Source organism: Podarcis filfolensis (genome assembly GCF_964270895.1).
Source record: "Podarcis filfolensis genome assembly, chromosome: 9".
NCBI classification, from domain to species: Eukaryota; Metazoa; Chordata; class Lepidosauria; order Squamata; family Lacertidae; genus Podarcis; species Podarcis filfolensis.
This window is the reverse complement of record NC_139610.1, coordinates 73,789,798-73,803,339: the sequence shown is the minus strand read 5'-3', so window position 1 is coordinate 73,803,339 and position 13,542 is coordinate 73,789,798. Positions and strand designations below refer to the sequence as shown.

The following is a 13,542-nucleotide window of genomic DNA, read 5'->3' as shown; positions in this document are numbered from 1 at the left end:
GAAATGAACTCAATGGAGTCTCTAGGTGTGTTCTCCCTCACGAAGTTGCCGGTGGGAAACCGGGCCGTGGGTAGCCGTTGGGTTTACCGTCTTAAGCCCACAGTGACAGGAGAACCGCAGTATAAGGCCAGATTAGTGGCGAGAGGATTCACGCAGCGCAGGGGGTTGCATTATACGGAAACGTATGCTCCCACCTGTAGGAGTGAATCTCTACGTTTGCTCTTGGCCATTGCTGCACAGAGAGGGTTGCTGGTGCATCATTTTGATGTGGACGTTGCTTACTTGAACTCAGACCTCCAGGAGGATTTGTACATGCTTCCTCCTCCAGGGTTTGAGGGCAATGAGCAAGGTACTGTGTGGAAACTTCACAAGTCAATTTACGGCCTGAAGCAGTCGGCCAGGAATTGGAACTTGTGCCTGAATGAAGCTTTGGAGAAGCTAGGTTTCAGGAAGAGTCTTGCTGACAGTTGCCTATTTCTTAGAAGATCAGGAGACACACAGTAATTGGTGTTATTTTTCGTTGATGACATCATCCACATTGGAAAGGCAGACAAACAGGTGCAGAAGTTTGCCAAAGAGCTTGGGAAACGGTTTCAGCTCAAGAACCTGGGTGCAGTAAAGATCTACCTAGGCGTGCAGATAGCGAGAACTGAGGATGGTAGCTTCTTGCTCAGTCAGAAAGGCAAGATTGAGCAGTTGCTTGAGAAGTTCAGAATGTCCGATTGTGCAGGAGTTCGGACGCCCATGGAGATGAACTTCGTGAAAGATAACCAGCAAGCAGAAAGTGCCGAGTTTGAGAATGCTGAGCTCTTTCAGTCAGCTCTAGGTAGTCTGTTGTATCTGTCCCAGTGGAGCAGACCAGACATTGCCTTTGCTACCAACCTGCTAAGTAGGGAAGCGTCAAAGCCCAGTGTGAGTGCTTGGCACGGTATCAAGCGGGTACTGCGCTACCTGCAGCATACCAAAGACTTCTGTCTTAAGCTGCCAGCTAAAGGTGAGGCAAAGCTCACATGCTATGCGGACAGTGACTGGGCGAATTTGCAGGACCGCAAGTCTGTGTCTGGGTTAGTGGTAAAGTTTGGGAAGTCACTAATTGGGTGGAAGTCCCGGAAGCAAAGTCTCATTGCGCTGTCTTCTACTGAGGCTGAATTCAGTGCACTGTCTGATTTGTGCCGGGAACTAGAGTTCTATAGATGCTTGGTGCAAGAGATCAATGGGGATTGTAGCTTGCCCATCACGGTTTGGGAAGACAATCAACCTTGTTTGAAATTGGCTGAATCTGCGCAATTTAAGGCCAGAACCAAGCATCTGGACATACGTTTCCAAAATGTGTGCCAGAGTGTTCAGTCAGGTTTGATTCAGCTGAAGTATTGTGCCAGTCACATTAACTTGGCCGATGGATTTACCAAACCTTTAAGCTTCCAGCGTCATGGGGAGTTTTGTGGTGGTTTGGAGTTGGGGGTAAGTTCTGTACATACTTTCCCCACAGTAGTGCAGGGCGAGAGGGGGTGTGAGGAGAACCTGAGCTTACAGTGTTAAACAGCTCAGAGTGTACGCCCTGCCTACAAATTGGGAGGAGGGGGGAGACACGTCATATCCGAGAGTCTCCAGCCTTTGTTCTTTTTCTCTACTTTCGCTTTTGAGGAGAGAGGACGTGTTTTCACGATGCTGTTCGCTGTGATAGACAATGGATAGTCTGCTGTAAATAAAAACTGCTTCTAGCTGCTAAGATCCTGAGTGGATTTTATTTAAGCACACTGAAGAACGCATTGGAGCTTGCAGCTTTCTCTTGCCGCTGTGTTAAACTCTGCGTTTGCTCAGAGCCTTTGGAATGTGGCCTTTGAAGTCCGGAGGCCTAGCAGAACTGCGCAGCCGAAGCGGGCTGGACGCCAAGGCTTATCTGAGCAATTAACATTCTTCACCTCTCTCTTCTTCATTCCCAGTTTACACGGTCGTCCTGCACCTGAAGAACGAGCTGAACCGCGGCACCTTCTTCATGACTCTGCAGAACCAGCCGGTGGCTTTGAGCCTCTATCGCCAGGTGAGGTTTTGAGGCACACCTGTTGTAGGGGGTGGTAGCAATGCGGATGCATTGCAGGTGTGCCTGGAGGGCTGAATTCAGCTGCGAGACACATCCCAGGCCCTGCTGCGAGACCAAGGAAAGGGAGAGGTCTGGAAGCCGAGAAGGATCGGTGCCGCAGGTTAGGGGCAGAGCACAGAATTTGCAGGAATTGACAGTGCAGGATTCAACCCCCGGGCTCTGCATTTAAACGTGAGGGCCAGAAGAAGCCTGTGAGGGGCCGGATACGCTGGCCACCCCTGTCGGGTTTTCAGATCTAGGAAGACGTTAATAATAATAATAATTTATTATTTATACTCCACCCATCTGGCTGGGTTTCCCAAGCCACTCTAGGCAGCTTACAGCATACCTGAAAACATAATAAAAATATTATGGGTCGTCTTAATGTTGAGGATGATGATAGCAGGAAAAAACATGCAGAGCTACTTTGATTTTCAGAGAGTTTGTTGTTTTAATATTGTAGTGTTTTTTCTTGTCCTTGCCGGACAACTTGAGGCTTCAACAGCAAGGCAGTTTACAAATTTCGACCCACTTTTCATTTTCATAATGAAAATTGGGGTGTAAATTGTTGATGACAATGATAATTGATGAGTGAAAATTGTAACAGTAAGTCATGACAAGGATAAGAGACACAGTGTTGGAACAGCTGGGAAGGAAGAAAAGAAGTTCAGGGGTTTAAAAAATAATAATTTTATAAATTGTGTGTGTTGGTTTCTCAGTTTGATCCCTTTACATGGTTTTGTATGTGTTGTGGTACCGCAGTGGCCTGAATATATGCCACACCTTTAAAATTCGGGAGAGAAAAAAAGCCACTCCCTCAAAATTCTGCAGGCACTCACAACCATTCCGTTTTACCATATGTCTGTTTCAGCAGCGATATCGTAAAAGCCAATTTTTGTAAGGTCGCGAATTTCAGCTGCACTTTAACTTTTCACAGTCGGAATTTGGAAAAAAAGTGAGGCTTATATTCAGGCCAATACGGTATTTTATGCATTGCAGCTTGCAGTTATTTTCATTGATCATAGTTTAGTAATTATTTATTGTAATGGTTAAGAGTGAATTTCTGTTTAATTATTTTTTGCTGATGTTTTGAGAGTTAATTTTATTGTGTACTATTCTATTCTAATAGATTATTGAATATTACTATATTTGACATAAGTCGTTCCATTTTAAAGTTGTGTTTTATTATGACCTGTTGTATTGGAACAGATGATTATAAGGTGTGAGTTCTTTGTTGTATACGGTGGTACCTTGGGTTAAGTACTTAATTCATTCTGAAGGTCCATTCTTAACCTGAAACTGTTCTTAATCTGAGACGCCACTTTAGCTAATGGGGCCTCCCACTGCTGCTGCGCTGCCACCGCGCGATTTCTGTTCTCATCCTGAAGCAAAGTTCTTAACCTGAGGTACTATTTCTGGGTTAACGGAGTCTGTAACCTGAAGCGTCTGTAACCTGAAGCGTCTGTAACCTGAGGTACCACTGTATTTTGTTGCTGTAAACTGCCTTCTGTAAAGTAGTATAGAAAAGCGGTGTGCTAATTAAAAGTCGAATGAATTGATTTATTTTTTTAAAAAAGTGAAACCCCTATGGTTGCTTGAAGTGAAGATGCTGGAGAGCCTAGGAATTGAATTCGGAGCGCTTGCACCCGGAAGGATGGTCTCTTCCCCTCAATTGCCACCTTGCTCTGTGTTACTCAGATTGTTTCTCATTGGATCCTCCCACCACCCCTGCGAGGCGGGCCCTGGATTCACATATCCATTGCCTTTTAAACTGTGCATGTTTCTCTTGTTTCTGTTGTGCGTTTATGTGCTTTTTATATTGTAAACCGCCCTGTGACCCTCGGATGAAGGCCGGTATAGGACTTAAATAAATAGATAGATGATAGATATTTAACCCTTGGCTTGCTCGTCCCCAGTTCTGCAAATACCAAGAGCTAGATACGCTCAAAGACCTCTACAACCAAGACGACGACCACCAGGAGTTGGGCAACTTCCACGTGCGTGCCAGCTATGCCAGCGATAAGGTAAGGAGCTCCCGGGAGACTGGCGGGGAGAAAAGGGTGTCCAGGGAGGATGGCAAATCTAGATTTAGGAGGTTGCGGCAGGATATATACCATATTTTCCGGCGTATAAGACGACTTGGCGTATAAGACTACCCCCAACTTTTCCAGTTAAAATATAAGAGTTTGGGATATACTCACTGTATAAAACTACCCCACTTTCAACGCACACCAAATAAAAATTTAAAAAAAACAGTCTCCAGTCCGGCTCGGAAATCCACTGCACTTCCCAGTGGCCGGGGGTGCGCTTAATGCTGTTGTTGATTCCTGTTGCTGGTGATTGGGGGGGGGGCTTCTGGGGCCAATTTTCAAGCATATTTCTGCTTCATCTAGAGAGCTTGGTGTCCTCTGATTTAATTTGCTGTCGTTTTGTCCTTTGGTGGGGAGTTGCCGCAGGAGCTGCTGCTGTAGCCGGCATTTAAGACGACCCCCGACTTTAGAGAATATTTTCCTGGGTTAAAAAGTAGTCTGATACGCCAGAAAATACAGTAGTTGGGGCAGCGTCTCCTCCACGTTTGTGTGGCGCCTGGTGGGCTCAATAAACTGTGCAGAAATGTGCAACCCGAGAACCTTTCGGCTTTCGTTTTGGAAGCCGAAAACGCTGCCCCATGCGTTCCAACTTTCTGGCCCATAATAAGGCTGCTGTGAGCAACGGGCGTAGTGGGATTCTGGGAGGGAAGTCGGTGTTGAATTTAAGCCAGTGGTCGCCCATGTGAAAATAAAACAGGGAAATGTATGCCAATTAAGGAAGTTTGCACGCAGTTAACTCGGGTCGCAGGACTCGTTTCTCTGTGCAGAACTGTCCTACATAAATCTTTCAGTCTCCAGAGCTCTGAGATTGCAGGGAAAAGGCAGATTATTCATACAGGTCCAAACCTCAGCAAGGAAGCAACAGCTTCTGTTATTGTTCCTAGCCCAACTGCTGTATATCCCGGAGCGGACATGGGCCATTTTTCTTAGCCTGTATTAAAACGCGCAAGGGGTTCTTTTTTCTTCCACAGCAGATTGATGGGCGGGTGGCCAGTTTGCAGAACGCAGTGGATGAGTACTACAAAGCCAAGAACGAATTTGCGGCCAAGGTGAGTGCGTGAAGAAGCATCCCTTGTGTGTCATGACCATCAGAAGAAGCTGCTGGGTCAAGCCAGTGGCCCATGTCCTGTCCAGCATCCTGTTTTCATAGGGGTTGACCAGATTGCCTGTGGGAAACCAGCTAGAAGGATCTGAGGACAAGAGCTTGAGCACAGCCATCCTGACTAGTAGCCATCAATAGTCCTCTTCTTTTCCCTGAATTTGTCCAGTCCTCTTTCAAAGCTACCTGACTCAGTGGCCACTTTGCCTCCTGTGGCAGGGAGTTCCATAGTTGTTGTTTTTTAATTTTTTAAATCATTTTTTCAATACAAACAACAACCGCAAACGACACATACAACAAAAACCATAATAACACTAATAACACAATTTGACAATTCAGATTTGAATACTGATATACCTATGACTACTGGGACGCGGGTGGCGCTGTGGGTTAAACCACAGAGCCTAGGACTTGCTGATCAGAAGGTCGGCGGTTCGAATCCCCGCGACGGGGTGAGCTCCTGTTGCTCGGTCCCTGCTCCTGCCAACCTAGCAATTTGAAAGCATGTCAAAAGTAGATAAATAGGTACCGCTCCGGCGGGAAGGTAAACGGCGTTTGGTTTTCTGCTCTGGTTCGCCAGAAGTGGCTTAGTCCTGCTGGCCACATGACCCGGAAGCTGTACGCCGGCTCCCTCAGCCAGTAAAGCGAGAGGAGTGCCGCAACCCCAGAGTCGTCCGCAACTGGACCTAATGGTCAGGGGTCCCTTTACCTTTACCTTTATACCTATGACTACACCCTTTTAACAGTATTTCCCCATCTCTCCTCCCCCTACTTCCCACCACTGTCCGCCTTATCGCTTAAAAATTCCTTCCAGATTTCTTCATATTTATCCATTCTTAATTTGCGTCAGCATGCAATTCGCTCGTATGTAGCTAATCTGTCCATATTATCAATCCATGTGCTCAATGGAATCTTTTTACGGCTCTTCCAATTCATCAAAACAAGTTTTTTTGCTTCTAATATGGCATGGTACATCCATTTTTTTGACTCCTTTTAATCTCCCACGTTTCCGGAATATAATTTAGAATTAAATTCAGTTCCTCTAAATAACAATTTATTTTTATTGCTCATGCTATAAATATCCTCACCTCGCACCAAAATGATCTTATCACTGGGCAGTTAATCATCATATGTACTAAGTCCACATTTTTACTCCCACATCTCCAGCAGTTGTCTGCACTTGTTATTTTCTTCTGGTATAGTTTTGCTGGGCTCTGAATATTATTTTCTGTTGAATTAGTCTTAGTCTTAGATCCATAGAGGCTATTTCTGTTGATTTTATACATGACTCCCGTAGTCTAACTCTGCACTGCACAAATACTTTCTTTTATCCATCCTGAATCTTCCAGCACTCAGCTTCGTGAGTTCTGGTGTCAAGGCAGAGGAAGAAAAGCTTTTCTCTTTGCGCTCCCTCCATGCCATGCACAATTCACAAATGTCCCCTTACTCTCCTTTTCTCTAAACCAGGGTTTCCCACACTTGGGTCTCCCAACTCTTTTTGGACTACAGTTCCCAGCATCCCTGACCGCTGATCATGGGAGTTGTAGTCAAGAAACAGCTGGAGACCCAAGTGTGGGAAACCCTGCTATAAAATGAATGAAAAGGGCGGAGGAGAGGTTGACTGCATGGAGGCACAGTCTCATATTGTTTGGAGAACACCCTGGAGAGGAGGGGACTTAGCCAGCTGTGGGGCACCGGGGACCTTCAGTCTCAGCAACTGCTTCGTGGGGACAAGACCCACCAGAGATGAGTTCCCGTGCTCCTTAGGCTTGGCACTCAAGATCCTAATAGAGTATTTTTCGCTCTATAGGACGCACCGGACCATAGGACGCACCTTGTTTTAGAGGGGGAGAACAAGAAAAAAAATTCTCCCCCTCTCTGCTCAGCGTCCCTTCAGCAAAGCCGCAGGAGAAACGGAGCCCCTTCCATTTCTCCTTCCGTTTGGCTGAAGGGGCACTGCGCAGCTCTCCCTCTCTGCTGAATCCAGGAGAGTCTTGCTCTCCTGGCTTCAGCGAAAGGAACCCGAAGCTTGCAGAGTGCAGCGGGAACTCGCGCTGCTCTCCACAGGCTTCATGCGGCTATCCCTGAAGCCTGGAGAGCGAGAGGGGTCAATGCGCAGCAACCCCTCTCGCTCTCCAGGCTTCAGCGAAAGCAACGCGAAGCCTCCGGAGCACTTCGGAGGCTTCGCGTTGCTATCGCTGAAGCCAAGGAGCCTGCATTCGCTCCATAGGACACACACACATTTCCCCTTAATTTTTGGAGGGGAAAAAGTGCGTCCTATAGAGCAAAAAATACGGTAATTCCACTTGCTTCCTATGTTTGACTGCTGGCTCTCTCCTGTTGCCCCTGAAGGGAATGCAGCCCTCAAACTGAAAAAGGCTTGGGTGTCCCTTTGTCTGTCCACCTGCAGCGTCCTCTAAGTCTTCCTCTCTCTTCTCGCCTTCCCTTTCCAGGCCACCGAAGACCAGATCAAGCTCCTCCGCAGCCAGCGGCGCCTCCAGGCTGACTTTGACAAGCCCTACCTCGATGAGTCCCTCCACGACACCGTCTACAACCTCATCCTAGAGGGGAACCACAAGCGAGCGGAGCAGTTCTACCGCGACTTCAAGATCCCCGACAAACGGTCAGGGCGGCGTGAGGAGTGGCCAGGAAGGAGCGGGGATTCCCTGCCCCAGAGATCTAGAGTCACACGGGATGGTTGAGTGGGGAAAGCGCCCCAAATACACTCGGCCCGGTTCCCCACTCCTCCACCGTACAGCCAAGCCCCATAATCTGGGGCAGGGATTTGGGGAACCGGCCTTCCCCCAGGGCGTTCTCTCCAGGCCACACCCCTTGCTGGCCCCCCTGGAGTGTTTTAGCTGGGCTGGGCTGGGCCCTTGAATGCTGGTCCCACCTCCTCCTTGCCTGGGGGTATTCTGGGCCCGGGGGTAAGGAAGTTTTCTACTGACTGGAGCAAACATCCTTCTGCAAGTCCACTCTAGGAAAACAAGGAATGTTGTACTTGACTGCTACTTATGTATCACATCCCACAGACTGGAGGTCCAACTTTTCTCAGATCCTTGAGGACCGCCCTCCCCCAATACAGACACACTTTTCTTGGTCTGGCCAGCATGGCAGTTGTGACGCTGTCCCCTTCTTGCACTGTTAGGTTCTGGTGGCTGAAGATCAGTGCCTTGGCTGAGCAAGGAGACTGGGAAGAGCTGGAGAAGTTCTCCAAGTCCAAGAAGTCCCCCATTGGATACCTGGTAAGGAAGGACCTTGGCGGGGGCAGGAAACTGTCCAGGCACGGGAGCCCAGTCTTGCTCAGTGATTTCCTGGGCACCAGCCTTGGGGGTGTTTTAGTTGAGATCCCTGCATCGCCAGGGATTGTGCTAGACAAATGAAGTGTTCCCAAAGCAAAGGAAGGATTGGACTCTGATTAATAGAATACACACGACGCTTGACCAGCAAGATTCTGGGAGGGGTGCGTATAATAATCGGCCCAGGTCGTTTTATTCACAAAAGAACTTTTTACACAGTGTTTGTAAGAACCAATCAGATTTCCTCTGAGCATTTCAAAAGCCGCACGTGGAACAAAGTCAGATCAAAAGAAATTCTTTTAACTACAAAGAGCATGCATATATATCTTAGAGTGCCATATTTTTTCGCCCTATAAGACACACCAGACCATAAGACGCACCTAGTTTTTGGAGGAGGAAAACAAGAAAAAAAATATTCTGAATCCCAGAAGCCAGAACAGTAAGAGGGATCTGGCTTCTGGGATAGCCTCTTGCTGTTCTGGCTTCTGGGATAGCTGCGCGAAGCCTCTCCCAGGCAGCAGGATGAAGGCTCCCCCTGCCCGGAAGAGGCTGCGAGCGGCTAAGGCAGAAGCCAGGACAGCAAGCGGGATCGCTGCGCTGCGATCCCGCTTGCTGTCCTGGCTTATGGGATAGCCGTGGGCATCTTCTCCCGGGCAGGGGGATGAAGGCTCCCCCAAGAGCCGCACTCCCTTTAAAGAGCGCGCGGAGTGTTTGTGCGGCTCTTGGGGGCTTTTCCCTCCTCGGGGAGGCTGAGCAGAGCCTCCCACCTGCATTCGCTCCATAAGACGCACACACATTTCCCCTTACTTTTTAGGAGACGAAAAGTGTGTCTTATAGAGTGAAAAATACGGTAAATAAAACAGGACTAAAAAGTAGGAATACATTCAGCAACCCCGGAGGTCATAAACAAGCAATAAACACGAGAGGTAGGATGCAAAGGAGATAGGTGTCTTTATCACCTTCATGTGGAACTATTTCCAGGCCCTAAGATTAACAAAACCAAGGAAGGGTACATCAAAGTAGCCTACTATCTTTATGTACTGAGGATGCCTGATGAAGCAACTGGGCTGTGTTTCAGAATGCTGTACCTGTCTGTCAGGTGTAGAGAAATCAGAGATGCAGAGGCTTGTGGGATTTGATCAGAAATTATTGACAAAGAATTGAACCCAGTCAACGCCATGCTTTCAGAGCGGACACAATGGCTTGATGCATATTTTATAATTCCTCAGAGTAATCCCATCTGATCACTACAACAAACCCACGGGGTCCCTGCCAACTGTATGATTCTGTGAACCTTGAATGCGTAAAGAAAGGATAAAATGATGCACCTACACGAGAACAGGAACCACTCCCAAAATATAATTATGAACGAGCCTCTTACAGCTGTACCATAAGAATGGATACAGAGAGCACACGGCCCTCCAGAGGCTGCCTAGAAAAGGAGTGTGGCCCTCGGGTCCCCTGCTCGCTTTGGGACACTTGCATTGTGTTGACGGTGTGGGGTTGTTGTTTTTTTGGCAGCCTTTTGTCGAGATCAGCATGAAGCACCACAACCGCCACGAAGCGAAGAAGTACGCCCCCCGCGTTGCCCCAGAGCAGAGGGTGAAAGCCTTCCTTCTGGTAGGGTACGTATCTGGTCTGGTGGGGAATGTCTCTGCCCCATAGGAGTGGGCTTGGCTCACTTGTTCTGGGCACCTTTTGGGCTGGAGGCAGAGAGGAGGGCAACCAAAGATGATCCGGGGTCTGGAAACCCAGCTGTATGAGGAACGGTTGAAGGAGCTGGGGATGTTTAGCCTGGGAGAGAAGAGACTGAGAGGAGATATCGTCAAATATCTCAAGGGCTGTCACATGGAAGAGGGAACAAGCTGGTTTTCTCCTGCTCCAGAGAGTAATAATAAATAATAATATTTTTTTCTTTATACCCAGTTCAGAAAACCGGGCTCAGGGCGGCTAACACTTAATTGATGCAACAAAAAACGGCATTAAATACAGTATAAAACATGACTAACAATAAATTCAGAATTCAAAAATCAGTTTAGGGGGAAAATCCATCCAATAAACATTAGATGATCACCAGGGCTAGCTGGCTAAATTAGTCCTATTTGGGCCAGCGAGGAGACCAGGGGAGAATTAGCTGTGGGATCCCAGAGCGGGTAATCTTCAGAAAAATGGAAGGAAGGGGAATAAAAGATCAGGCTAAGTTCAAATGGAAAGCCAGGCAGAATAGCTCTGTCTTACAGGCCCTGCGGAAGGAGATTAAATCCAGCAGGGCCCTGGTCTCATGGGACAGAGCATTCCACCAGGTCGGAGCCACCACTGAGAAGGCCCTGGCCCTGGTGGAGGATAGTCTGACTTCCTTAGGACCTCTAAACTATGATTATTCATGGACCTTAAGGTCCTCTGCGGGGCAGACCAGGAGAGGCGGTCCTGTAGATACGAGGGTAGGACTTGAAGCAATGGCTTCAAGTTACAAGGAATGAGATTCCAGCTGTCATGGATGCTTTAGCTGAGATTCCCACAATGCAGGGGGTTGAACTAGATGACCCCTGGAACCCTTTCCAACTTGATGTTTCTATTAAGATTCTGCCTTCCGCAGCACAGGCGTCCAGCCAACGAGGAGAGCATCCCTTTTAACAGCATGCAGACTTATTTTTATCCATTTATCACATTTATATACCACCGTTATCTTGCAAGGATCTCAAGGTGGTGGATATGGCTCTCCTCCTCCTCATTTCATCCTCACAACAGCTCTGTGAGGTAGGTTAGGCCGAGAGACCGACGGGCCCAAGGTCACCCAGCAAGCTTCTGGGCTGAGTGGGGATTCGAACCCTGGTCTCCCGGGTCTGAGTCCAGCGCTCTAACCATTACGCCACACTGGCTCACTTAGGACTTAACAGGAAGTCTAAAGTCCCTGTAATTGGGGAACTGCCCTCGGAATGAAACCCACTGTGAGATCAGGCCAAGACATCTGAAGGCAGCCCTGTGTAGGGAAGTCTTTAATGTTTGACGTTTTAGTTTGCTTTTATATTTGTGGGATGCGGCCCAGAGTGGCTGGGGCAACCGAGTCAGATAGGTAGGGCACAAATTAAAAAATTGTTATTTGTATTTTCCAAAGGGGCCTTGAAGACCCATCTTTAAAAGCCCTTTAAAGCCCTAAGTGGCCTCGGTCTGGTATACCTGAAGGAGGGTCTCCACCCACATCTGAGGTCCAGCTCTGAGGGCCTTCTGGCGGTTCCCTTGCTGCGAGAAGCCAAGTTACAGGGAACCAGGCAGAGGGCCTTCTCGGTGGTGGCACCCGCCCTGTGGAACGCCCTCTCACCAGATGTCAAAGAGAAAAATAACTAATGCCTTCAGGTGTCTTCTAAAAGTCAGGTAGTTGCTTATTTCCTTGACATCAGGTGGGTGGGCGTTCCACAGGGCGGGTGCCACCACCGAGAAGGCCTTCTGCCTGGTTCCCTGTAACTTGGCTTCTCGCAGGGAGGGAACCGCCAGAAGGCCCTCGGCACTGGACCTTAGTGTCCGGGCTGAACGATGGGGGTGGAGACGCTCCTTAGTTCTACAGGGCCAGAGCTGTTTAGGGTTCTAAAGGTCAGCACCAACACTCAGAATTGTGCTTGGAAACATACTGGGAGCCAGCGTAGATCCTTTAGGGCCAGTGTTATATGATCTCACCCCCAGTGCCCACTACCCTATAAAAATCATTATTCAGAAGAGTAGTTTGCATCGCCCCCTAAGGAAGATAATAAAATTCTACACAGTGACAATTTAACTGCATGCTCATCCGGATCCAACTGAAACTGTTAAGTTTAGTTAAGTCAACAAAATGGATGAACTTGAGCCAGCGATAACAGCTTTCCAAAGTCTGATAGTCATTTACACCCGCAGTGCCCCTTTGCCACCGCACCCTTGCTTTTGAGCAAGCATCCAGGCCATCCCCTCCCGGGGTACAGAATCACCCAATTTGGGAACCTCTGGTTTAAATTAGGATTTTAGTGCCTGCGTTTTTCATGTGGATTTTCTTTTCAGCTGCTTGATGGAGCGTTTTTCTCAGAAAGAGCACAGGCTATGAACTCTGCTGAAATAAATAAGCAAATGAATTTTAAAACTTGCATTTCCGTTCGTTTTAGCAGGCATTTCCGCCCTGCCGTCTCCTTGTTTGTTTGTTTACTTATTCTCCGCCTATTTTTAACGGCAGGGACTTGAGCCAGGCTTCCGACGCCGCCATCGAACGGAAGAACGAGGCAGAGATGAACCTCATCCTCTCAAAGTGCACGGCGCCCGCAGACGCTTCTGTCGTTTCCAAGATCAACCTCGCCAAAGCTCAGCTTGGAAAGAAATAGGGGGCTCCCCACCTTCCTGCCCCCCCCCACCTTGCAGCTCCCTCTTGGCTGAAGGAGTGGGGTTGGGGGGTCAGTTTTGGACATTCCCTGTCCGGGGGGCATCAGCCGAGCTCTGGTGCAGAAGCACCATCCAGTGTTAGCCTTTTGCAAGGAGAAGAGAGCCACGCTCCTTGCGTTGGCCGTGGGTGAGTTTTCAGACGCACAAGGCAATTTCCTCCTTCCTTTCTTCCTCTGGATTTGATGCTCCTGGATTCCAGTTGTTTGGGAGAGAAGGAGTCACACGTGCGAACAAGGAATCCCAAACCCTCTCTTCCCAACCTTCCTTATCAAATGCTTTTTCAATTGCGCTCTGCAAAACAACAGGCTCTTGGGCTTCTCTCTTGGGCTGTTGGTTTAAGAGGGGGGATGATTCCGTTTTCGGAGAGGAAGTTTGCTCGCCCGGATCCTGAACTGCCTCTCTCTCTCTGTGTGGAGGTCGCAGCCCAAGAGTTCGTCGCCGGTACTGCCTGCATAACCATAATGCCGTCTTTGTTTTATTTAATCCCCTTGTGAATTTGTAAAGTGGGAAGAATCTTGAGGGAACGAAAGGATTGTATAAATAAACAACAGCTGCTCACATCGTGATGTCATTTGC

General features: G+C 48.3%; 1 protein-coding gene across 1 annotated transcript in view; it reads left to right on the top strand.

Annotated features, from left to right (window-relative positions):
• The window catches only part of VPS16 (VPS16 core subunit of CORVET and HOPS complexes), a 44,662-nt gene extending 31,136 nt beyond the window's left edge, over positions 1 to 13,526 (top strand). Inside the window, exons 18-24 of the mRNA XM_083571213.1 lie at positions 1,944 to 2,041; positions 3,997 to 4,104; positions 5,142 to 5,219; positions 7,723 to 7,892; positions 8,418 to 8,514; positions 10,090 to 10,193; positions 12,764 to 13,526. Coding sequence (XP_083427339.1) covers positions 1,944 to 2,041; positions 3,997 to 4,104; positions 5,142 to 5,219; positions 7,723 to 7,892; positions 8,418 to 8,514; positions 10,090 to 10,193; positions 12,764 to 12,908 — 800 coding nt within the window. The 3' untranslated portion in view covers positions 12,909 to 13,526. The remainder of the gene's footprint in view (positions 1 to 1,943; positions 2,042 to 3,996; positions 4,105 to 5,141; positions 5,220 to 7,722; positions 7,893 to 8,417; positions 8,515 to 10,089; positions 10,194 to 12,763) is intronic.
• The last annotated feature ends 16 nt before the right edge of the window (positions 13,527 to 13,542 follow it).